The 25,164-nt window shown below is 53.3% G+C and overlaps 2 protein-coding genes across 4 annotated transcripts in view; one reads left to right on the plus strand and one right to left on the minus strand.

Annotated features, from left to right (window-relative positions):
- The window catches only part of Atp2c2 (ATPase secretory pathway Ca2+ transporting 2), a 55,194-nt gene extending 50,619 nt beyond the window's left edge, over positions 1-4,575 (plus strand). The window contains exons 23-27 of one of the 2 annotated variants that reach the window (XM_055621104.1): positions 66-182; positions 1,289-1,436; positions 2,437-2,535; positions 2,805-2,946; positions 4,262-4,575. In XM_055621104.1, the coding sequence (XP_055477079.1) occupies positions 66-182; positions 1,289-1,436; positions 2,437-2,535; positions 2,805-2,946; positions 4,262-4,380 (625 nt within the window). In that variant the 3' untranslated portion in view covers positions 4,381-4,575. Of the gene's footprint in view, positions 1-65; positions 183-1,288; positions 1,437-2,436; positions 2,536-2,804; positions 2,947-4,261 lie in introns of those variants that run through there. The other variant, XM_055621105.1, reaches the window with a different exon arrangement.
- A 2,740-nt stretch (positions 4,576-7,315) lies between these two features.
- Positions 7,316-25,090, minus strand: Meak7 (MTOR associated protein, eak-7 homolog). Of its 2 annotated transcripts, none has more exons than XM_055621047.1 (8): positions 25,039-25,090; positions 20,712-20,880; positions 17,488-17,736; positions 16,322-16,466; positions 12,900-13,328; positions 10,694-10,812; positions 9,065-9,244; positions 7,316-8,649 (listed from the first exon to the last, which is right to left on the minus strand). In XM_055621047.1, the coding sequence occupies exons 2-8, from the start codon at positions 20,856-20,858 to the stop codon at positions 8,530-8,532; spliced, it is 1,389 nt and encodes a 462-aa protein (XP_055477022.1). In that variant the 5' UTR covers positions 20,859-20,880; positions 25,039-25,090; the 3' UTR covers positions 7,316-8,529. The 2 variants fall into 2 exon arrangements, with proteins under 2 accessions (XP_055477022.1, XP_055477023.1); XM_055621048.1 differs by having other exon boundaries at positions 25,053-25,057.
- Between the last annotated feature and the right edge of the window lie 74 nt (positions 25,091-25,164).

The raw sequence follows: 25,164 nt of genomic DNA on the forward strand, positions 1-25,164 counted from the left end.
CCCTGGGTGCCGCACCTGTGCCTGGCGCATGCGTTGAGGGGCTGCCTGTCACCCGTGTCTCACAGGAGCATCGCGGCCCTGAGCCTCATCACCCTGTCCACCGTGTGCAACCTGCCCAGCCCCCTCAACGCCATGCAGATCCTGTGGGTGAATATCATCATGGATGGGCCGCCAGCGCAGAGGTGAGGCAGTGGGCTGCAGGCAGGACCACTTCCGCCCCTTCTTGGAAAGGGATCTCCAGGCTGCGGAAGTGCGAGCAGTTTTCGGAAGGGCAGGCTGGAGCCCTGTGCTCCCTAGGTCATGGCGCACTCCTGGGGCACGGGGCTCAGTCCCCCCGTAAAGTCAGCCCCCCACATGCAGGGAGTCCTCCCCTGAGCACTCTTAACAGGAGTGGCCTCATCCGTGGGCCTGTGCCCTGCTTTTTCCCTCAAGGGGAAAGTGTCACATTGTTTTGACTGATTGGATCCATCCCCACCGTAGCTGGTTACCATGGACTCCATGCACCTTTGACCCCCACGGTGATGTTTGCATGACTTGGATGCTCAGGAACTCAGCGGTGCCACAGGCGTGCACGGGAAGGGCACAGGCTGGCGGGAGGGCACGGGAGACCTGTGTGCCCAGCAGCCTTAGTGGAGGTGTCATTCTAAAGGCGGCGATGTTACTATTAGTGTCAAGCATAACCATCTGCTGTGCTCCAGGGAGGGAGAGGCCCAGTGACTTCCCCCGAGCCCAGTGAGGGGCTGCAGCTTCTGGGAGGCTCCTGTGTGAGAGGCAGCAGGCCGGGTAGCACCCAAGGCTCTACCCTATGTGCATCTGGGACCTCCTGTCATTTCTCCAGGCCGCTCTCAGGACCCCTTCCGATAGTGGGAACTGCATGGGGGGGGGGGGGGGGCTGTGACATGGGGAAGGCCCGAGCCCACTGCTGGCCCTGGCTAGCTGCTTGGCCTCTCCACATCTGGATACTTGGAGACAGATGAGAGGCAGGGCTATCTCTGAGGCAGTCGCTGGGGGAAAAGACAGCCTCACTTCCAGGCAACAATCCAGAGCGCAAGGCTGAGGTGTGGGCCTGGACCAGTGCTGTTTTTTAAGTGTTTGGTTCTCTGAGGCAGGCTTTCGCTCGGTAGTTCTGCCTGGCTTGGGGATTCACTATGTAACCTAGGCTGGCCTTGAACTCAGAGATCCTCCTGCCTCAGCCTCCCGAAAGCTGGGATGACAGGTGTATACCACAGGGCACAGCTTCCAAGTGGCTTTGGCCGTTTCAAAGCCTCACTTTCCTTTTTCTCCACAGCCTGGGGGTGGAGCCTGTGGACAGAGATGCCCTTCGGAGGCCTCCACGGAGCCTCGGGGACACCATCCTGAACAGAGCTCTGATCCTGAAGATCCTCATGTCGGCCACTGTCATCATAGGAGGGACTCTCTTCATCTTCTGGAGGGAGGTGAGCGAGGCATGTGCAGGACTGAGCACTGGAGACGTGGGTGTTCTAACGGGGAGAGAGACTCTGTCACACACACAAAGGAGCTTGGTGCTGTCAGAGGCCAGAGAGTGAGTGGGGAGAAGCATATAGGCCAAGCATTGGGACCAGAGCCATTTTATCATAGGACGCTCTCTTAGCACAGGTCCATCTTCATGTCTCATTGGGCCATGAAATCGCTGGCATGGTTGTCCATGGCCAAGATGAGGAATTAGGCGGGGATCTGAGCCTCCCGTAGGCTGAGGACCCCCGTTGTGTTTAGACATGTCCTCCGGGATAGCCAGAGGAGCTTGGTTCTGAACAAGTCTGCCTGGCAGCTGAGGTGGAGAGGATTCCATTAGATAGGGGAAAACTGAGGCAAAAAAAAAAAAAAAAGGTCTTAAAAACGTACACCCACAAATCCATCTCACCAGGGCTCTGGCCAGTCCCAGTGATGAGCCAGCCCGGGCAGACAGAGCTGGACTGCAACTGATGCTCTTATCATGCTGAACTGTCAGCTGCCCCACTCTCCTCATAGGACCTGGGTTCTGGTCTGTGGGTTTGTGTAGCAGCATGACCTGAGAGGCAGTTAGTTATCCACTCTCAACCTTCCTCATGCTGTGATGACCCCCAACCATACAATTATTTTCATTGCTACTCCCTAACTGTAATTTTGCTACTGTGTGAATTGTAAATACTTGTGCTTTCTCATGGTCTTAGGCGACCCTGTGGAAGGGTTGAGACCCCCGGGAGAAGTGCCTTTCCCTTCTCTGCTACTTTCCAGCTGTGCTGGCAACTGGCATTCCTCCCAGGGTGCGAGTTCTCTGGGGCCAGCACAGAACATGGCACAGGGCCAGCTTCTAGTATATACCCTTGGGGCTGGGCTGACCAGGGACCCCACCCCACCCCCAGCACACCGTATCCCTCAGCTCTGAGGCAGGGGGTCCCCCTTCCTCCTCTGCCATGAGCACATCTGTGATTCCAGATCCCAGAGAACGGCACCAGCACCCCAAGGACCACCACCATGGCCTTTACCTGCTTCGTGTTTTTCGACCTCTTCAATGCCCTGAGCTGCCGCTCTCAGGTGAGCAGGGATGACCCCGCCCCAGGCCACGCCCCTGTGGCTGGGGACACTGTACCACTGCCTCTCTACACTCTTGGCAGAGTTTTGGGGAGAGGGGTGCAGGAACCAGCCTTCATGCCCCTAGTGGCTCCCGGTCCGGCGCCTGCCATCCTGCCCAGGTGCCATCATGGGGGGACACAGACGGCACAGTGGGGCCCAGCTGCCGAATCCACGCTGTGTGCCCGCAGCAGCCCACTTGTGCCTCCCCCCCCACCCCACCCCCCTGCCAGACCAAGCTGATATTTGAGATCGGCTTTTTCCGGAACCGCATGTTCCTGTACTCGGTCTTTGGGTCCCTCCTCGGGCAGCTGGCTGTGATCTACGCCCCGCCCCTGCAGAAGGTCTTCCAGACAGAAAACCTGAGAGCGCTCGGTGAGTGCCGGGAACAGAACCAGCGGTCACCTGAGACGGGCCAGAGCGCGGGAGGTGGCCGTCCTCAAAAGACAGGCTCGTCCACAGGCATCTGCTCTGTGGCACATAGGGTAGAAAGCTGACACACAGACACGAGGAACACACAGGAAGCCCAAAAAGAAGCCCCTCTGCTGAGAGTGGGACCCCGGGCTAGGCCTGGGTGGCGGAGTCCTCTGCCTCAGGTCACACACAGTCTGGGGCTTGACTGGGGCTGGTGTGGCCTTGACAGCTCTCTCATGAGAGAGCTGGTCACCCAGCAGTTCTTGCTGAAAAGGACATAATTTAGCAGTCAGGGATGCCCAGAGGCTACCGTTTGTGTGCCCTGCTCTGGAGCGCAGGACTCTCCCCCCGCCAAACAGAAGTGGGGACAGGGAGCAACCAGTCCCTAGGCCTGTAGGACAAGTAGCCCAACAGCAGCAGCTGCAGGTCCCCTACCTTTCCTTCTGTCCCAAGTTGGTCACTGACCACCTCCATCCAGGAGGACGGAGGGTCAGCTTCCAGATCCAGCACAGCTCACTACAGGCCCAAAGCGGCCGTGTGGGTGTGAACATACGCAGATAGGGCACTTCAGACCTTGGAGCAGGCCAGATGGACACCCCTCCCTGTGACCTAAAACCCATGTCCCCGTGGGAGCCCAGTGAGTGGCCTGGGAATGAAATGGAAAAAAGGAACTCAGGAGCTGGGGAGACAGGTCAGCATGAGGACCCAGGTTTGAGCCCCAGAGGCCACACGGCAGGAATGGGGGAAGTTCCGGGCCTCCATGGCCAGCCAGCCTCAAAATGGTGAGCTACAGGTTCAGTGAGTGAGAGACACTGTCGCAGAAGGTGGAGGGCAGAGACCCCGATATCAATACCTGCACATTCACGAAAGCACTCACACAAAGAAACCCTTGGGCTGGGCCTGGGGCTCTGAGCAACCCTCAGCATGACCTAAGCATGCCTGTAATCTCAACTGGCGCTGGAGAGATGCAGGCAGGAGGATCAGGGCTACATAACCTGAAAGACAGGGAACCCCGGGCTCACCTGAGACCCACCTCTGAGAGACAGGGAACCAATGAGCAAGTTTGTAAGTGGCCTTTTCCGTGGTGGGGAAGAAAGCCAGCTTCCAAAGCCACCGTGATTTGCATCTAGTGTCACAGAAGGACCCTGGTTTCTTCAAGGGTGGCAAGCTCCTTCCCCGCCACCGCAAGTCTATCAAAGAGCACCGAGGGAGGCGCTGCAGGACGTGGTGGGTGCCCTGCAGGTGGGCACTGCTGTCTGGGCCTCTCTTCCCACAGACCTGCTGCTGTTGACTGGCCTGGCCTCATCCGTCTTCGTTCTGTCAGAGCTGCTCAAGCTGTGTGAAAAGTTCTGCTCTGGAGCCAGGACCACCCAGATGCTCCCAGAGGCCGTGTAAAGGGACCGCTGTGTCACAGCCCTGAGCAACCTGTGTCCTTGGGGGCCTGTGGCCTCTTCTCCAGTCTTTCAGCACTGTCTACTCCAAGAGGCAAGATTTGAAGGACCACACAGCCTCAGGACCCTGGCTCCACATGTCCTCCTGGCCTGCTGGGACCTGTCGTGCACAGGACAGGGTGGGGCTCACACTAAAACATGGAACTATTTATTAAAACCACCGTGTTTTTTATTTAACCTGTCTCTCTCTGTGCTTGAGCAATGTGGCCCCAGGTGACAGCACGGGGCCTCACGGCAACCAGGGGTGCAGCCTCTCTGCCCACAGCCGTCCCCTTTGGGGCCTGGCTTCCTCACCGAAGATGCGGTTCCACAAACAGCTATGCCTCATGGTTTTGAGTTCAGTCCCCAGTGCTCCAGAAAACAAAACAAAAAACTCCACGAGTACTGCTTATGTAAAATCTGATTCAAAAGCAAAAACAGGGTGGCGGCAACCGAGCATGGTTAGGGAATTTAGTCATCTAAAAACCTGAAACGCCACAGATTTTTACAAAACTGTGCTGTGACCGAAATGCCAAGTCCCCTAGCGTTTGCAAAGCTCTCGCTCTATCAACCTCCACTCCTGACAGGAATGCCTCAAACACAAACACGAATGGAAGTCCCCCTCTCCCCCCCCAAGAAAACCAGATACATGCCAGCATCATGCCTCGTGGAGAAAGAACAGTCTCCATGTGGGTCAGGAGCTTGGGGGGCATCGCAGGACTGGGCACTCACCTGACATGCCAGTGACTCAGGAGGCTTAGGCAAGAGGATTACAAGCTCAAGGGCAGCCTGGGCACCTCAGGCAGACTCATGATCCCCCTGCCTCTTAAAAGGACTGGGACTTAGCACTAGAGCCGCTGCCACATGAGGCCCTGGGCTCAGTCCCACCCTGGAAACAAAAGAGTCGTGGGAATATGTGTAATGCCACTAGAGGAGCCATGCACGCTCAAGACAATCTATAGCTGAACAAAAAGCCATTATGGTGGCTGCCAGGGGGAGCTGGGACCCGCAGCGTGGCATCTCCCTGGCAGCACAGGCTCTCGGGTCCCTCCACACTTCCCTCAAGTGAGGTAAAGCCCACGCTCCTGGGTCTCAAGGAGGCGGACTGGCGACCCTGACACACTTCTGGCTGGGGGTCATGACACGAAGGGATTCAACAAGCAGCAGGGACAGATCTCACACACATGGACTCATGTGTTCCCACATGTACTCACAAGCACACATCACACACACGTGGAGATGCATGACGGCATATGTTCCCCCCACACACACATCTGCTACAGGCATGCATCACACACCTGTGCACCTGCATAAGCACGTTACGCTTACACGTGGATCTACATCTGCACACAGGCATGTCACACATGTACATAAGAACATGTCCCCCCCCACATCTGCACACAGGCATGTGTCACACATGTACATAAAAACATGTCCCCCCCCCACACATCTGCACACAGGCATGTGTCACACGCGTGCGCACCTGCAGACAGGCAGACATCCATGCAGACAAAATGTCCATTTTACGTATACCACATAAACACAATTTTTAAAAGAAAGTGGCTGAAGAAGAGGAAATCGTATCATGTAACAGACGGTCTCGGGCTGAGGAGACAGCTCGGCAGGGAAAGCGGAGTGTCAAAGCCCAACAACTCACGCTCAATTCCTGGACTCGACTACAAACCAGCTACAGGGGTCTTCTGTGATCGCAGTGCTCCTAACTGCTGAGCCCCTCTCCCGCCCTCAAAAAGAAAAAAAAAAAAAAAGAATCTCATAAATCAAAAAGACACCCTAGAAAGCCAGAACACTTTGAAAAAGGAAGCTGTCCACGGCCACGCTCCTTGGTGAGCGGGCAGGCACTCCGTATGTTACAGGGTGAGTGACGGTGAGCGCTGACCCACCTCAGCCGGCACAACTGTAGCCGCGGTGTCTGAGAGGCAGAAGCAGGGGGACCTTGAGTCCATGGCTAGCCTAGGCTATAGGACACCCTGTCTCATAAAGCCAAGGGCTGAGGACAAAGCACAGTAGTGAGCACTTGCCTAGCGTGCTCAAAGCCCTGGGTTGCATCCCACAGTATTACCAAAAAGGAGAGAAGGAAGGAGAGGGGGAGGGGGGGAGAGAGAGAGAAGGCATCTTTTAAACCAACTAGTCACTCAGTTCATCCCAGAGACACAATCATGGACACACCAAGGATGGCCACTGTAGCAACAGTCAGTCTCCAATAAGATGCTGACCTACCTGACAAGATGGAGCATCTACACAGCTGACAGATGGGGAGAAACCCTGAGCAACTCACTGAAAAGCCAACGCTGAGAGATAACGTGTGGCCACACAGCTGTGGCCCACTGTGCAGAGTGACCTCCCGGGGGCACACAGGAGGAGGGGCATACCTTCCAGAGCTGTCCTTTCTCATCTCCATCCTTCCAGCACTTCACTCAGGCATGTGTTATAACCATGTTTGCAGTGCGGTCTGTGCTTCTTTACCGTTTCCCTCCAACACTTTTTGGGTCCGGTCAGCTCAGCATGGAGGTAGGTCTCTGGCACTTACAGCTGAATTCTTGTTCCTGGTTCACAGAAGGCCACACTCCTCATTTGCAAGAAATGGAAAGTTCCTTGGGGCCTGGCTGATACCCCACAAACATTTGGGCCCTCAAAAACATTACAGGTGTGTGTGGGGGGAACAGAGCCTGCTACCACCCCAAGAGGGCTGCACTGTGAGCAAACACTTTTGGGTGCCGTCTTGAGGGGTGGAATTCCATCCCAGCACAGAGGTCAGAGAGCATGGGGGCCATAGTGTCATGACTTCCCAAGGGGTCACACCAAGCCTTGGTCACCACAGGTCTGTTACCAACAAGACACACCACTACATTTTTATTTTAAAACAAACAAAACACTTATCAGGCAGTTGTGGCGCATGCCTTTAATCCCAGCACTCGGAGGCAGAGGCAAGTAGATCACTGAGTTCGAGGTCAGCCTCATCTACAAAGTATGTTCCAAGATAGCCAGGGCTACACAGAGAAACCCTGTCTCAAAAAACAAAGCAAGGGGCTGGAGAGATGACTCAGTGATTAAGAGCACTGTCTGCTCTTCCAATTGGACTGGGTTCAATTCCCAGCACCCCCATGGCAGCTCATAACTGTCTATAACTTGGAGATCTGACATCTTTACACTAATGCACATAAAATAAAAGTAAATAAATTATTTTAAAGAAAGAAAAGTCTGAGGATTCAGACTTAAAAAACAAAACAAAAACTATTCCACAGCACAGTGACCTAATTCTGTGAAGTTACAGTGGGACTGTCTGAAGATTCTAGTATTTTCTGTCTCTATCCCACAAACCATTGACCACAGGCTTCTTACCAAGAAAACCAAAATGGCCCAGCTCTTGTCAGCACCACATGCCCTCCAGCACAGGAATGGCACCGGTATTCAAAAGGTGCTAGCCTCAGACCTTTCTGCTGTGCTCAAGATTGGTACATGGAGTATTCCAGGAGCCTCCTGGGCAAAAAATGCAGAATAGGAGAAATGCACACAGCCAGCTGTACTATGGCTGTTAATTGGAACAAGCTGTATCATCAAAGGTAGAACCTTTATCAGATCTATAAAGGTTGACATTTACAGCAAAAGGCAAACAACGGAAGAGGTAGAGGTCTCACAGAGAGGCTCACAGCTCTTTGGAGTGGATGAAACTGGACAGTGATGGCTCAAGGTGTGATGGGCAGCTGCCCGCCTGAGTAATCTTCAGTCTTTCAGGATTGCTGGAGTCCATCTTAAAGTCTACAACTGTCCACTTTGAATTAAGATGCCATTGACGACAAAAAAAAAAAAAAAAAAAAGTATAAGGCCAAGGTTCTAACCTACACTCAGGGTCCCTGGGGGGCGACACCCATCAATTATGGCTTCAGAGGGATTTTTCTTGGCATGGCTGTGTTCGGATTAAGTATGTCCATGATGGCCTTGGGTGTGACCATGTGGCTCTGAGTTAAGGCTAAGCCAGAGTGAGGGCGGATGGTCTGGAGAGCTCCGCTTGGCCCAGCAGTGAGGAACCTGGGTGCTGTGTGCATCCCTGGGGGAGTCCCTGCTCCTGCTCCAGGAAGTCCACTGTCCAGGAGCTTCAGTCATCACCATCATCATGGATTTCCCGCAGTCCCTCACTGTGGCGGGTCCGTCCACTGGCCTCCAGCATGGCCCGGGCATCAGGATTTGAGTCGAGGATGCTCTTCTTGTTCTTGGCCTTGGGAAGAAAGGGGTGGGTATGTTCAGTACGAACAGGAGGAGATAGCAGCTCCCCCCAACCCAGACCTCACAGTGACTCCCTCCCAGCGGTTGGCTTATCAGACTGGAGCCACAGGAGGCCAGGTGGCATGGGTACCCTGAAGTCTCCCTGGCTGGGATGCAATTGCCAGGGTCATGCAGAAACCTGTTGTTCTTGCACACAGGTAGGGTGGGCCAGCTAGCTGGGCTGGGTGCAGAGCTTATGGAGGTCCCCCTCTCTGAGGCAAACCCACACTCCACTCTGCTGCATGCGTCCTGGCATGGCCCACAGCTGGTAAGGACAAGCTGGCCCTGGATGGAGAAGCAGGCAGAGTGAAGAGTAAGAAGCAGAAAGACCGTGGCTCTGCATGAGGTCACAGCCATGGAAAACTCACCAGATGGGTCTCTGGGAGGTTGCCAAGTCCCCACACCTCCATCTTGTCAAACTGGAATTCCTCCTGGGCAGACAGCTGTGGACTGTTGTAGGTGGTGCATGCAGGCTTGGCCTTGCTGTGTCCTTTCCCGAAGTCGGCGGCCACCCAAAGCCCAAAGTAATAGTGCTGCCCGCCCATGCCCTGCAGAGTGGGGCAGGCAACAGTGTCAGCAGCCATCAGCAGGTCCAGAACTTCAGAAACAATGAGCTTCATCGCTCCAGAGAACCGGGAGGAGCCTGAGTTCTTGACTAGCCTGAGCTACAGAAAGTTCCAGGCTAGCCTGAGCTAAAAGACCTTGTCTCAGAAAGAGAGGGTGGTAGTGGAACCAGCCTGCGACATGGGGAAAGCAGGGTTGTGATTATAATCATGTTCCGAGTTGCTAAATGGTCATGGACACCATCAAACTACACTCCACAGCTCTCTGCAAGGCTACACACAAGGGACAGCAGACTAGAAAATCTGCAGACGCCCTGGGCAGCACTTGGGGATGAGCTAAAGCACAGGGACCCCTGTGTCCTGTCCCCACGGGAAACCGACCTCTGCCCAATGACTCTCCCTCAGAAAAGGTGGCAGGCTGAGAGCGGCAACTCAAATGCTTTTCCCTCTGCCAGGCTCAAGCCCGCTGTAACCCTGCCTCCCGGACAGCTTTGTCCTAAGGTCGCCTCTGTCACACCCTCTTGTCCCTGGTGGGCCTGGGGTACATGTGGTGGCTACCTGCTTCCATCTTGGACTGTAGGGGTCTGAGCCTATGTCTAGAGACCACTTTTGGTCCCCAGGCCAAAGACTAATGGTCCTGTGGATACTGAGGTTACTCCTGAGGCTGACAGCCAGGCCTACTCTGGGAGGGGGCCCATGCCTAAACTCTGGTGTCCTGGGAACCCGACCATGTCCCTCCCATTTGCTTTGGCAGCAGCTTGGGAGGGAAACCCTGACCCTCTGTAGCTGGCAGCCTTGGCTCTCAGCTCAGCAAGCACAGAGCTGGGCCTTCCCAGAAGACTCATCAAGAAGCATGGGCGGGGGGTGGGGGGGTGGAGGCCAGCAGGTTGGATGGCTCTCACCCATGCCAAACATCCTTATGAGCATCTGTCACACTACACCACTACCCATCCAGCCGCCATTGCTCACCTGCCCCCTCTTCTCCCCTCCCCTCTACCTCCCCCATTCATTTCTTCTCTCCTCCCCTCCCCTCCTATCCCCTCCTCTCCTCTTATTCCTGTGGCTAGCAACAGGCAAGAAAACGGCCACCACATAGAGCCCATTTTCTGTCTCATGAAGTTACCACTAACTAGACCAGTGCCCAGAGGCCCCGGCTCAGGGACCTTCTGCCACCACCAAGCTCAGCACATGGGCTCACTGTGCAGTTACATGCGGGTGTGAGGCAGACGGCAGTAGCTTGTGACGGCTGCAGAACAATCGTTCGGGAACCAGGGAAACGGCTGGACTGTTTGCACACAGACCAGGGGGACATCCGGCAAAGGCATGGCTATTGCGAAGGAAGATGTGCTCTAGCATTGGCTCTCAGCACATACCACAGGGGGACAGAACGCTCTCACACCTGGCTGGTGGGACACCCCTCCCCCTCCTGCTTACCAGTCCGTTGGGCATGGTCTGCTGACCCTGATTCAAGTACATAAAGTGGTCATTGTAACCCGTGTGCATGTACGTGGCCATGCTGGGGAAGACGGAGAACAGGAAACACTTGCTGTCCCCTGGAAATGACGGAGAGCCAAGGAGAGCAGTCACTGCCTCAGAGCCAGACACCAAGAACTGCCAACACCAACAGGCTGAGCCTCAGGATGCAGCAACTAAGATCTTGTGCATCTTCAGAGGGAGGTATGGAGTGGTGATGAGAGGCCCGGCCCCAGACCCCACACAGGACAAGACTTATGGATGTCTAAGAACTTAGGAGGAGAGGCTGAGGGCTCAACGATCTGATGACAGTGAATAGACAGTGTGGCCATCTTCAGACCAGGCGACAAGAGTTGAACCCAAGAGCTCCACCACCATATCCCATTGTCAGTGTGGACCACCTGCTGTGCACCAGGCTCAAGCCGCAGAGCACGTGGGAGTCCGGAAAGTGCCCTCTGCACCAGAGCCAAAGCCTGACTGTCTCAAAACCTTTGCTGCAGGGAGTCCTGCAGCAAAGGCTCCGGAGGAAGTGGGTTTCATCCGAGACCTCACTCAACCCTTGAGTGGAGCCTGTAGGGGTACAGTGAGGTGGCAAGCTCAGCCTGACCCGGAGTCTCTAGTGGGGTGCAGGGTAACCGCTTCCTAGGACAACAGGGCAAACAGCACACGCATGCAACGAGCCTCAACAAACCGACTTTTTCCCTCCCGGCCCTGTGACCATCAGCCTGACCAGGAGCTCTCTGGGAATGGCAGTACCACCTACACACGCCTGGCACGACCCCTCCCTCCCCCGCCCCGGCCTCCAGAGCTGGATTTGCAGGGGGAAGAGAAGGAAGAACTGAGGCACACTGTAACAGAGGGGCACCATGATGGCACCTTGAGTGAAAGCTGGCCGTGTGTGGGCACAGGAAGCGGGTCCTCCGTGGGGACAGCTCCTGGGAGGGCAGTGAAGGAAGGGTACAGCTGACCCGGTTACACATGGAGCTTCTGTAGCCAACAAAGCCATACAAGCAGAAGGGGGAGGGGCACGCCAGGCCACCACAGTCGGTAGTGGGCAGTGCAGCAAGCATAGGCACCCCGTGAAGAGGTGACTCACCCCATCCGGGCATCTGTCTGGTGACAGGTGACATCTGAGTCAGGGTTGATGCCCCCCCCCTTCCAGGACCAAAGAAGGAGTCTGTGATGCCAGGAGAAGCATAATAGTTCTATCACAGCGTAGGAGCCAGGCATGTGCGTGTGCAAGCCGACGTGTGTGCAAACCTGTACAGAAGCTGAAGGTTGTGCCATCTCCCCAGCCCTCCCGAGGCGACTTCAAGCCCTCAGGGTTTAGGTCCCTGCCATGATTCGAGTGTGAAATGTCCCCCATGGGCTCGCTTGTCTGAACACGTGGGGCTGTCTGGGGGTTGCTATGGAACCTCTAGGCAGAGGAGGAGGAGGGTGCTGAGGAGACTCACAGGTTACTTCTGTCCTGCCCCCCACAAAATGTGTGTACCCGTGTTTTGCCTACATGTATGTATGTGCGTCCCATGTGTGCACAGTGACCCTGGGGCCAGAAGAGGACATCAGATCCCCTGGAGCTGGAGCTAGGCAGCTGGGAACCGCCACGTAAGTGCGGGGACTCAAACCAGGGCTCTAACTTCTGAGCGTCTCTCCGGCCCCACTACAATGCTCCTTAACCCACCAAGATGTAGGCGAGCAGCCGGCACCTGCTCCCGCTGCCTTGTCCACCATGATGACCTGTGACCCTGCAAACCCTGAGCCATGACACAGCCTCTTGGCAGGTAGCTGGTCACGGCAACAAAGATCAGTGTCCTAAGCTTCACTTCAGTGGCTCCGATAAGACCCGAGCAACAAGCAGCACAGGGACTGGGGATTGTCTCATAACTAACTCCAGGTTATGGCTCATCATTTTGGGGAAGTCCAGGCAAGGACTCAAGCAGCTGGGCACACCACAACCACAGAGAGGGCACATCCACAGTGCCCACTGGCTCTCAGCTGGCTTTCATTACTCTTATACAGCTTAGGCCCCGCCCACAAAATGGCACCACCAACAATGGGCGGGATCTTCCCACATCTATTAAAGGCCTGCTCTGGCCGAGCCTAAGACTCCCTTTCCAGGGAGTTAACACTGCCCGGCACAGTACCCCCTGCCGCCTTGGAGTCTTACCTTGGAACTGAGGCTTAAGCTCCCAAGAGCAGGAGGCGAAGCCACCGAAGACGTAGCCGTCCTTGTCCTTGAGGACGAGCAGGCAGGGCCCCTGGTGCGTGATATGGCTGCACAGCTGGGAGAAGCTCTGCCCGTGGAGCTGTGTGGAGAACAGCAGGCGCCAGACGTGCCGGTGCTCGGCCTCCAGGTGGGAGTTGAGGTAGATGACGGCCAGCATGTCCAGAATGCTCTCAAACGGCCTCCCTCGGTCCACGTGGCACTCGGGGACCAGTGTGGAGAGGTCAAAGGATGAGCTCAGGAGGCGAAGGCCCCTGTGGACGACCACACTCAGAAACATGCCCATGTGGGGCACGTGGAACACCCAGTCCTGGATCATGGCTTGGTCGCAGACCTGGTCCAGGAACTGAGGGCCCAGAAACTTGTGGCCATCTAAGGAAAGAGGGGATTGGCATTACTGAGCCCATTGTGTCACCTTACGGCCACTGTCCAAGCCTGCAAGGACCAAGCTAAAAACCATAAGTCACTGGGAGGCGGCTCGTCTGAGCTGAGGCATGTCATAGATCTAATGAGCACTCCTAATTTTAAACACCCACTATGACGACTTACTGTGAAATACCAAAATATTCACATTATATTGGAAGCATATTTTGGATATATTAGCAAAACTCACGTCTGTTTCTTTGTATAATTTTGTTCTTGTTGGAGAAAGGGTCTCATGTCATCCAGGCTGACCTCAAGCTCACTATACTGAGGATGGCCTTGAACTCTCATCCCTCTTGGCTCCACCTACCACATGCTGAGATTACAGATGTGTGCCACAACTGATTTATGCAGTGCCCGGGCTTGAAGCCAGGGCTTTGTGCACACCAGGCACTACTGACTGAGGCACAGCCTCAGGCCAACCTTTGTACTATTTTAATGTGACCACTAGAAAATCTGACATCTTGTGGGCTGGCCTATTTCATTGGCTGGTACAGATTTGAACAGCTTGATCTCTGGTTTTTCCTCTCCTCAAACTGCCCTCTGGAAGCCTGTGATGACAGGAGGCCTTTACAAGGAAGGCCAGCTTGGGAACCCCACAGCTCCAGTGACCATACCCAACCAAGGACTTTGGCCCCAAAGATTAGCAGAAGGCTGGAGACCTGTACTGTTCCCTGGCAGGATAGGCTGTGGCTCATGGAGCACCGCTGGCTTGCCTGGGAAAGGCAGGTTTTACCAACTACTAACCACATCTCTTTCCAAAAATACCCAGTGTAGCTCTCCGCTACCTAACTCCAAAGAGCGGAGGTGACAGGGTAACCTGTACGGCATCCCTGGATCTTGAATTCGGGGTCACTGGGTTTAAAGTGGAGGTTATGCTAGACCCTACTAAACTGCCATGGAGACAGGAGGAACATACATAGTTGAACTTGCAGAAAGAGATGGAAGGCTCAGTTCACACCTCGGAATCCCAGGGAGTAGAACCCAGGTGTGAACTCAGCAAGGTTGGATTTATTTTATTTTGTTTTGGAGACAGGGTTTCTCTGTGTAGGTCTGGCCATCCTAGAACTCACTCTATAAACCAGGCTGGCCTTGAACTAAAAAGATCCGACTGCCTTTGCCTCCACTGCACCCTGTGGTAAGGTTGGATCTCCAGCACCAGTGTCTCAAGTGCCTGGAACTCCTGCTCCAGAGGGTCTGACGCCCTCTTCTTGCCTCTACATGCTACACCCACTCCAGCGTCGTCAGTGTAGCATAGCAATAGATTGTGCCAATAGACGGGAGATACGTTTTCTTCGGGAACACGCTCCCTGGAGGTCCCTGGCAAGTGTCCCCCCCCCCACACACACACCACCACCACCTAAGCTAAAAAGACGTATCCTGAGATTTCTATGCTTTCTCGGTTGCGGTTGTGGGGTTGGATTAATGAGCCTTTTGATTTTTCTCTATTATTCTTGGGACAGCACAATTAACTATTCAAGGAAACATATTTTTGATAGATTACTAAAAGCTTTAATAAGAATAGAATGGAAGAAAAATAATTTTAAGAGAAGTAATGAATCAGATTTAGTATTAAAAAGCATTACAAGAATAGTGAAAAAAATAATGGGCTCCTACTTAGGAAAAGAGAGCATAGGAAAGTACAGCTGGCTCGAGCATGCCTCCCTTCGGCGTCTTGTTTCTAAGGAAGATTATAAATCTTTAGCAAGACATATGGGAGGACGATTAACAAAGGTGTATTTAGACTTTGATGCAGAGAAAGATTTTGGCAGGCATCTGACTTAGCTCCTGACTTTCCTCTTCACTGGTTAGCAATAATGAAACTGCAGTTTGAGGTTTTGTCCTTTGTTTGCTTTGATCAAAAAGTTCTCAGGCCAAGATTTCTTGTGGGCACTGCTTTATGTTTGGCTACACTTTTGAGTCAAAGTGTAAACTTTGTATTCTTGGTAAAAATCTAAGTGTTCTGGGAAGTATGCCAACTTTAAGGTGTTTCCTTATGCAATTATTATAAAATTATTAGCCTGACTTCAGTAAAATTGCAGCAGAATCAAACACTCTTCGGTATGGCCTCTGTCATTCGTCTACCTGTGTCTAACCTGATATCCAAAAACCCTGATTCTCCCGCGGTTGTGGGACCCAGCTGGGTCAGTCCGTGGCATCTACAGGCACCCACACATTTGTGCACACACAAATAAAACTAAATCCATAAACGTCTTAAAACACTAGATGGGCCTGTCATGAGGGCACACACCTTTAATCCCAGCACTTGAGAGGCAGAGGTAGGAGGATCATTGTGAGTTCCAGGCCAGCCTGGACTACAAAGCAATCCCAGGATAGCCAAGACTACACAGAGGAACCCTGTCTTAAAAAAGCAAAAGAAAGAAAGAAAGGAAAAGTAAAAAAAACCTACTACGATGGATAACAACCAAAGCAGCACATGGCAGCCTCTGGGATGCAGCTGAAGGGTCGTTCAGGCGGAAACTTTACAGCTATCAACACCTACACTGAAGAAAGGAGACCTCAAATTAATCATCTAAACCTTGCTGAAGAAACTAAGAATTTCATGGCATCGGAGATCTCTGGCTTGGTAAAACGCTGTCAAGCAAAGCTGAAAACATGAGCTCAGATCCCCGGCTGTGTCCCTCTGACCTCAGCACACGAAGCGGCCCAGATGAGAGAATAAACAAGTGTTTATGGAATTATGGATGGGATGTAGCCAGGTAGAAATTATTAGAGCTGGCCTGGGGTGGGGGCTGGGAGGTAAAGGGAGTTTAGTGCCCCAGGAAGATAAGGCAATTCTAAAATCTATCAGGCGTCTGTGTCTTAAACTGATTGTGATAGCGGGTTAGATACAGCAACGTAATAACTATAGCCCGTACTTTAAATTAACACTGACAGGACAGTCCCACACTTTAAACTGACAGAGGACAGTCCACACTTGCCTTGAAACTTCATCTCTGAGAGCAGCTGGGCAGCCATGGCCTGCATGCTTTCGGGGCACACCGTGGATTTCTTCCAAGTCCAGCCTCGAAGCTCAGGCCAGTGGATCAGCACATGCACCAAAGAGGCCACCAGGTCCTCTGTGAACTGGGAGATACTTCGCTGTTAGAGCCAAGCCCTCCCCGACTTACTCCCAGTACATCGCAGTGAGGACAGTGACAGTTATCTTTTTAGTATCAATCGAAATGGACCAGTGTGGGCATCACCTGCCTTGTGTGGCTATTCATATGTTCATTTTTTTTTTTTTTAAGATTTGTGTTTATTCTATGTGCATTGGTGTTTTTCCTGCATGTATGTCTGTTAAGGTGCCTGGTCCCCTGGAATTGGAGCTACAAACAGTTGTGAGTTGCCATGTGGGTGCTGCGATTTGAACCTGGGTCTTATGGAAGAGCAGCCAGTATTCTTAATCTCTGAGCCATCCTATTTACGCATTCTTTTGTTTCTTTTCTTTTTTTTTTTTTTCTTTTTTTGGCACTTCATGTAGCCAGGACTGGCACCAAACTTGCTATGTAGCTGAGGATGACCTTGAACTCTTGATCACCCTGCCTCTCCCTGCCAAGTGCTGGGATTACAGATGTGGGCCACTATACTGGTTTTAAAAGCTGCTGGGGATGGGCCGGTGGGCCGGATGGATGTTAGGTCAACATCCACCAGGTGAGGATACATTCCTGGCCCCCCTTTTTGTAGAATTTTGACACAGGATCTTACCAAGGTGGCCAGGCTGGCCTTCGACCCTCTGATGCCAGACCTTTACGCCAGGCCTGGCTTTCATTTCATTGGTAACACTTAGCCCACCTAGAAGCTTGCCAAAGTCCTAGTTCAAGAGTTCTGAATCGGGCTGGACAGATGGCTCCGAAGTTAAGAGCACCGGCTGTTCTTCCGGAGGCCCTGAGCGCAGCTCCCAGCAACCATACCGTCTATAATGAGATCTGGTAACCTCTTCTGGCCTGCAGGCCTACATGCAGGTGGAAAACTATGTATGTAATAAGTAAACAAATCTTGCCATCCTGTGGGCTCAGCATCCTGAGGCTGGCCAGCACCATGATGCTGCATTCACCTAAGCCGCTGGCTGTCCCAGATCCCCCACCCCTGGACACCAAGCGTCTACCTTCAGGATGTCCCTGGCCTTCACAGTACTCTCTGTAGCTGAGAGCATTTGGATAACCATATGGCCCTTCTCCTCGAAGCTGCCTTTCAACAGATGGGACAGGAACTCTGTGAACTGCTCCCGGGAAACATTCCCCTGGCTCCCCTGGCTCCCCTGGCTCCCGTGTGCCTTCTGGGTCGTTTTGACCCTCCACATGCCGTTATATAGTCTGGTGACCATCGCCTGGGGGAGATCCTCCTTGACATGGCTCTGTCGGGGACAAACAGAAGAGAGGGTCAGGCAGGGTTCACTGGAAAACAAGCTGAGGACAAGGCCAACCACTGTCCCACAGATGCTGCCTATGGCTGCATGATCTGCCTGTGACCCCACGGTACCATCTCCCCCAACCAGAGAAGTGTACTGGCTCAGGCTGGGGTGGAGCTCAGTGCTAGAGGACTTGCTGCCGCGTGGAAGATCCAGGATTTGATCTGCGGTGTGAGATAAAATAAGCTGGGTGGTGGCATTGCACAGCACTCCAGGGAGGGGCAGGCAGATCTTTGAGAGTTCAAGGCTAGCCTAGTCTACAGACCAAGTTCCAGGACAGGCAGGACTACACAGAGAAACCCTGTCTTGCAAAACCAAAAGAAACACGTAAAACAGGAAAGAACCAAAGCACTCCAGCTCACCATGGGCATCAGAGACTGCCAGTCTAGTCACAGACCACACCTCATACTCCAGTCTCTCCAGGCCAGACATCGCCTTCCTGCCTCTGCTACTCATGCCGCTTGGGGACCGTGTCCATAGATTCTCGTAGCCGCAGCACCGGTCTGAGCTCATGAACACGTGGACCATGTCTGTAGGGAGCTGGTGTGATCTCTACACTGGGCCACTATATATTAGCTGGCTCTTATTCCTTCCATGTTTTAAACTATTTTCACTCCTTGTGTCCCTTTGCATTGATGCAGAGGGGACCCAGAGCCACACAATTGCCAAGTAATTATTCTCCCACTGAGCTGCAACACCACCCATCAGACCGACCAACTCTTAAGACCTTAATGTTCTACAAATGGCTGGAGCATCACACCTGATGTGGTGATGAAGTGGAAAGAGAGTGTGTCTCACAGTCACAGGTGTCCTGCAGAGCAGGGTCAGGACACCAGCAGCTTGTCCCTTCTGAATGCTGCATTTGCTGCCAGGCTCCTCCCTCATACATGGTTGATCTGTCTGCTGCAGCTACATGCATACGCTATGCTGGGCCTAGCTGCATCTGAGTCACCCACATACATGCATGCACACGTACACTTACGCACATACACCAAATCTGGGGCTCCGGTAACTTCTGGAGCAGCTGGTTGGCTGAACGTAGTTGTAAATGTAACTTTTATTCGCCCGATGTAATTGTCCTCTTGGAGGCTTACTGACTCCATCTGCTAACCTAGGCCTAGTCCTGGAAGCTTCTAGCCTCTCTACACTCTACTCTAGGCCTAGGATGTTTTCAGCCTCTGAGACTTAGTGCTGAATAAGCTCATCCTTTTTAGCTCTTTTTGAGCTCTGCCTGGCTGGTCCAACTCAGCTGTTCTGGTTCAGACTCCTCTCCCAGATGACTTATTCAATCTGGTTTCTTTCTCAGCCTCTACATTGCTCTGCATGGCCTCAAACTAACCCCAGCAATCTGTTCTAATCTCTTGGCTCCTACTCATTCTCTAGTTCATTCTGTCCTCACCTGCAACTCATTCCTTTTTTCTTTAACCTGTTTCTGTAAAATTCTACCGGTAAAACTGCCTCTTCTCTTCCTACTCTGCTCTTAACTAGCCTCCCTTTCCTGTGCTGTTCTTGGGAGAGTTGGGCATTTCCTATTCTGCCAAATCCTTCTGTGGTTCATCACTTTTTCTGTCACTCAATTAGATATCACTTTCAAACATGGGTTCTTCTTTCTACAAACTGACTTCGCCTTCATTGTTTGGGATTAAAGGTTTGTACAAGGGCATGTCTGTATATTCCAGCCAGAGGGATTAAAGGTGTGTGCTAAGGGCTGGGCCACACCACAACTAGTAACAGGTTCTTTCAGGAAATAACACAATCTCGGGGTTCACGGTGTGATCAAATGTCCTGCAACACGTGACTGTGGGTCCCTAAAGGCCCATCAGTTATCTTCTGCCATGCTCCGGAACAGCGGTTCTCAACCTTCCTGATACTGCAACCCCTTTGATGCAGTCCCTCCATTGCACTGACCCCAACCGTGAAATTATGTTGTTCCTTCGTAACTGTAATTTTGTTACTGTTACCAATAATAATGTAAATATCTGTTTTCTGATGGTCTTAGGCGACCCGGTGAAAGAAGTGGTTGGCTCCAGGGGGGTCGCGACCCATGGGTTGAGAATCGCTGCTCTGGAAGCTAAGCCTTTAGAATGGCTTTGCACACTGTACCCAGTCCCAGGCCTCCGGGGTAAGCTGATATTTGCTTGTGTCCGTGTCTTAAGGAGCAAGGGCACACCTGCTCAAGGATGCTCACCCTGAGGGCATAGCCACTTCTCACTTCTTACGACGAGACTTTGGCACTGGACAAGGAGTGCTGTGACCTTCCCTGATGTCAGGGTCACATTCTACAGGTAACAGAAGCTGAGGTGTCAAGCGTTTCCTCCTCTCATGTTGTGACAAGTTAGAAATGTCCTGAACGGCCCAGTGACAGTCCATTCCAAGTCCCCTCTCTCCCTCCCTTCTCCTCCTCCCTCTCCCTCTCTCCTTCCCTCCATCTTTCCCTCTGACCCTTCTTCCTGTTTTCTGAGACAAGCCTCCCTATAGCCCAGGATCAAATTTTCAGCAGCCGTTTTTTTGGTCAGCCTCCTGAGTGTGGGGCCCAGGGGCAGGAGCAACCACACCTGTCCCAGGTCCTCGCTCTGGTTCATATAATAAGACACTGTGCTTTCACACTTTCACACTGAGCCCAGCACTCAGCGGGCTAAGAGGGGAGAATCACTATCCATCCAAGGCCACCCTGGGCTATACAGTGGGTTCCAGGCTAGGCCAGTGTTGGCATATGCCAAGACTCTGTCTCAAAAAAAAAATGGGGTGGGGGTGTTGTTCGTGCATGGCCCATGGCGAGTTTTCACCCTAAAGGACAGAGCAGTGTAGTCACAGAGCCCACAATGCCAAAAAAAAAAAAAAAGGACCCTTCACCAAAAATTGGCTTTTTGGTGCTTGGCACAACTGCAGACCCTAAATCCCCTCCACCTGGTCGCTCTTGCCTTCAGTGCCTCCAGAGAGAATGTTCCTGTTGCCGAGCTGCCTTTATTAGATGACAGGGTGTCAAACAGCCTGTCCACCTCAGCCTGCTCCTCAGGCAAGAACCTTGAGCACGTCTTCGGACTCGAATGGCTCTTAGCATTCCCCATCTTGCCTGCTTGGTGGAACTCTCTGCAGGCCAGAAAAAGAGAAAAAACCCCAACATGAGAGTCACAGAAATATTGAAAGACCACGGTCAGTGAATGACCACTTACTGTAAGATGCAGCTTAGACACTCTTGATGGACATTTTCATTTGTCGGGGTAAAAATTAGCAGCTGACACAGTGAAGTACAGGGGCCCCATTCTGATCCCTCGAGTCAACTGAAGAAGCCTGGATTCCTTCTAGAAGCATACTGCTTGGCCTGGTGTGGTGGCACAGCCCATAATCCTAACCTATGGGAGACTGAAGCAGAGGAGGGTAAGGTGGCTGTGACTTGAGGCCAGCCCAGCTACATGGTGATGTTTTAGCACTTATCAATACCTCACTTCTTTTCGTGGCTGAATAACATGCCATTGTATGGACGTACCACATTTTGTTCACCAATCACTAACTGGCAAGCATCTGGGCTGCTTCTACTATGGGACTATTAGAGAGGGTTGCTGCAGTCCCTTGTACTTGAGCCCCTCTTTTCAGCTCTCTATATTCTACCCACATGCTCAAGCCTCAGACACAGGAGAGTGGAACTTTGATGTTTTAAGGAGCTGCCATCTTGTTCTCCAATTTACATTCCCACTAGACCAGTGCAAGGCCCCACTCTCTCCACATCTTTGCTGTCTTTTAGGGAGCTGGGGCCCTGCTCTTGACAGGCTTCCATGCTACTAAGCTCCCCTAGAAGACATGTCCCTCCAAGGGCTCATGGGAACACTGATCACGAAGGCAGGAGAGGGGACTCACCCAGTCCCGCCCCCTGCCAACGTAACACTCTCAGCGGCAGCTCCAGCCTACACTCAGGGCACGAAGCACGGGGCTGGCCTCCCCTTGAGAGCAGGCAGCAGCACAGCTGAAGCCCTTCCCTCCAAGGACGAGGCCTGTGCTGTCGCACCGAGCAGACCCCTGGAGACTGCAACTCTGCGCAGCAGCTCAGCCATCTGGGACTCAGGTTATGGGTCTCCCCAGCTGAGTTTTAAACAGCCACTGACTTCCAGAGAAGTCAGAGTTGTTTAGGGGAAGTCGTGGTGCCCTGTGCTCAGGAGGGGGACAGTAAAGAAGAGTGTGCTCCTGAACAGCCAGAATAGTGGACTTCACAGGATGGCTTCTACAGCTCTCTCAAGCCATCTGGCCACCAGGAACCCTGTGGGGACCACTTCAAAGTGTTCTGAGGCAGGGTTGGGCCATCTACGATGGAAAATGCCAACGCGGCACTAGGCCTGGAGTCAGAGCTGCAGACCGGGGTGCGGGGAGGGCTCAGGAAGGACTCCAAACTGTCCTGGGTGGTGGTAGTGGAAAGACTCCAAGAAAGGGGACAGTAAAGTGGCTTGGTTTTTTTTTTGTTTGTTTGTTTTTTTGTTTTTGGGTTTTTTTTTTTTTTTTTGGTTTTGGGTTTTTTGAGACAGGGTTTCTCTGTGTAGCTCTGGCTGTCCTGGAACTCACTCTGTAAGACCAGGCTGGCCTCAAATTCAGAGATCCGCCTGCCTCTGCCTCCTGAGTGCTGGGATTAAAGGCGTGAGACTCCACCACCCAACTGGCTCAGTATCTTAATTTCTACCCAAGAAGCAAGAGGGTAGAGAGCTGCCTGCTCTCATCTGTGCAGCCTGGCCTTGCCCTGCACAGGGAGGCTGAATGGTGCCATTGCTGCTGCAGACTGTCTGCACGCCTCGGGAGAGCCGAGCCCTGCCCTGCCCGTAGCGCAAGGTGGCTGTCAGCTGACACACAGAAAACTCACCAAGGGCTGAAGGCCAAGCACACCCCAATAGCCCTGGGCCTTTCCAGGACACCACCTGTGGCTACAAGTGTTTGGGGTTTTATTTTTCCTCTTACCAAAGGGCATTTGAATTTACCAAGTCACCGAAAACCTTGTCTGTTTCTCCCTGCACTCTCCTGCAGATGACAGATGTGTTGACAACACACGGGCACATGATAGTTCCCCCCTGCAGGCTGACCTTCATGCCTCAAAGCACTCCTGTTTGTCCCACTCCTAGCCTGGTGGTGATATCTGTAATCCAGGCTTTTGGGGGGCTGTGGTGGGGTAGTGAGTTCAAGGCCTGCCTGGGTCCCATAGTAAGGCCCTGTCCTTCTCAGTCAGTCAGTCAGTCAGTCAGTCCAGAAGCAAGCAGGGATCAGAAGGCCTGAGGGCTTCTGACAGAGTTGTATCTCACCTAAGTGTCAGACTTCAAGAAGCCTACTGAGGACTGGAGGACTGGAGCCATGGCTCGGCAGTTAAGAGTATTATCTCTCTCCCAGAGGTCCTGAGTTCAATTCCCAGCAACCACATGGTGGCTCACAACCATCTATAATGGGATCTGATGCCCCCTTCTGGCATGCAGGTGTACATGCAGATAGGGGACTCATATACACAAACAAACAAACATACATATCGAGGAGGAAGAAGCCTACTAAAGGCATGGTATATAGCCTCCTGTCAGGGATGGAGGCTCAAGGCTGGCTGGTGGCGGCTCCCACCAAGCAGGCTCCAAAGGCATCATGAGATGTCAGAATCACCTTCGAAGGGTGGATTCCTTCCTACTTGTCAACCCTCACTGTCCTTCTCCAGCTCTTGTTTCCAACTAACTGTTCAGCATTTGCCACTTTTCCTGGGAAGCCCCTCCTACTCACGCTGCAGAGAGCCCATGCCATCCTGACCTCCCACCCACAAGCTTGGAGGTGCCAGAGTCCACAGACTCCAGAGAGACTCCTCCAAGTGCTGTAAGCCGATTCCTTCACTCCGCTCAGAGGTCACTTCCTCTGAGGACCTCCCTGGTGGCCCTCACTCAGGGGTGAGCCCGTCCCTCCTGTCCTGCTTTGTCCCCCTTGGCAACCTGACACCTGACCCCACAGCCCTTCCCCAGGCCATGCATGTGACTCCTGGCTCCAATCTGAAGGCTACAAAAAGGGACCCAGCTTCACGACCACTGTCCTGTGCCTTAGCAAGGAGCAGAGCCATTTTTCTTTTCAGAAGTGGCATCGGGGGTGAGGGTGGGAGGTTGCTGCTCATGGTCACTGTGCAGAGGCCAGGGACATTGCTGAACGCCTCACAGGGAGACCCTGACCACCACAGTGCATCCAGCCATGGCTTGATGGGAACACAGGGTAGGGACCAAACGGGAGGGGCCCCTCGAAGGTCACCCGTAGTCACAGCCCTGGCCATTTGCCACACAGCAGGGCCTGAGCTCTGCAGTCACACTCTGGGCACGAGTAGCCTCATCAAATACTTGTTCCAGGAACAATGGACACGTGACTGCTTTCCCACCTGGGTACAATCAAGGGCCAGGTCTTTGCCTGACCAGATCTCATGTCTCCTAAACCCACCAGTGCGAGTCCTTGAACAATCCAGTCTCAGCTACAGCCCGTCCTCAATACGCCAGCACCCTTGGTAGCTAATCACGTCCTTGCCCTCCCCCAACCAGGTGATCCATTCCCAGAGGAGCGCAACCTCTCCCCAGCTGTGAAATCCCATCACCAAGTCACGTCTCCACGGCCTAAGTGGAGTTTGCCTTGCCACGCTTTAATAAGCGCAGGTGAACCCTTTAACATTAGGGCATCAGGCTGAATGAAGCCATCCAGGGCACCTGGTCGTGCTTCCTGGCCGCCAAAGACAGAAACAGCTGGGCCCACGATGATAGAAAAGGGGGTCCCTGAGTCTGTTCTGAAGAGTTAGAATGCCAGGTCTTTACAGCCCCAAGCTGGTGGCAGGCTGTGGTGTGCCTCGGGCTCTTCCACTAGGGCCTCCAAATGACCCTCTGCCTGGTTCCTGGGGCAATGTCCATCACCCCATCTGAACAGCCTCACCAAGCCCATGCTGAGTCCTGGAGCCCACTGAGGCCTCTGCGACTGACCGCCCTTCTTCCAGCCCAGCCCAGCCCCGCGCAGGGGTGCAGGCCAGGGCGTCTCCCCCTAAACTTGGTTTTGAGCTCCCCGCTGAAAGGAACCCCGCTGGGTTTGTCTTGGAAAACAAGGTAAGCCCACAGACCCCTTCAGAGCCCAGCTTCACCCTTCCCTGGCGCTCTCCGCTTCTCTGACAGTAGCCTTAACTGTGGGAAGGCTCCTTGGCGGCTTGCTCGGGCCACCCCGCAGGACTTCCCTCCTTGAACTGTCCCCAGCCTCGCCCGGGTCTCCCTCCCCCCGGCTCACCCGCTACAGCCTACAGGGACCGAGCTTCTTCCGGTGCGTCCAGGGCAGCAAGGTTCCCTGGGTCGCCCAGCCCATTCCCTACCAACAGCGCTGATGGACGGTCACAAGCACCAATTGGGGAAGGGC

This window comes from Psammomys obesus, unplaced genomic scaffold (genome assembly GCF_907164565.1).
Source record: "Psammomys obesus unplaced genomic scaffold, mPsaObe1.curated_primary_1811, whole genome shotgun sequence".
Classification (NCBI taxonomy): Eukaryota; Metazoa; Chordata; class Mammalia; order Rodentia; family Muridae; genus Psammomys; species Psammomys obesus.

Excerpts from the sequence above, each read along its gene's own strand:
- Meak7 (XM_055621047.1), bottom strand. The coding sequence starts at position 20,858 with ATGGGGAATGCTAAGAGCCATTCGAGTCCGAAGACGTGCTCAAGGTTC. Across the intron at positions 10,813-12,899 it reads GCTTAAGCCTCAGTTCCAAG|GGGACAGCAAGTGTTTCCTG; the intron begins GTAAGACTCCAA and ends CGTCATTTCCAG. Across the intron at positions 8,650-9,064 it reads ACCTCCCAGAGACCCATCTG|GCCAAGAACAAGAAGAGCAT; the intron begins GTGAGTTTTCCA and ends TTTCTTCCCAAG.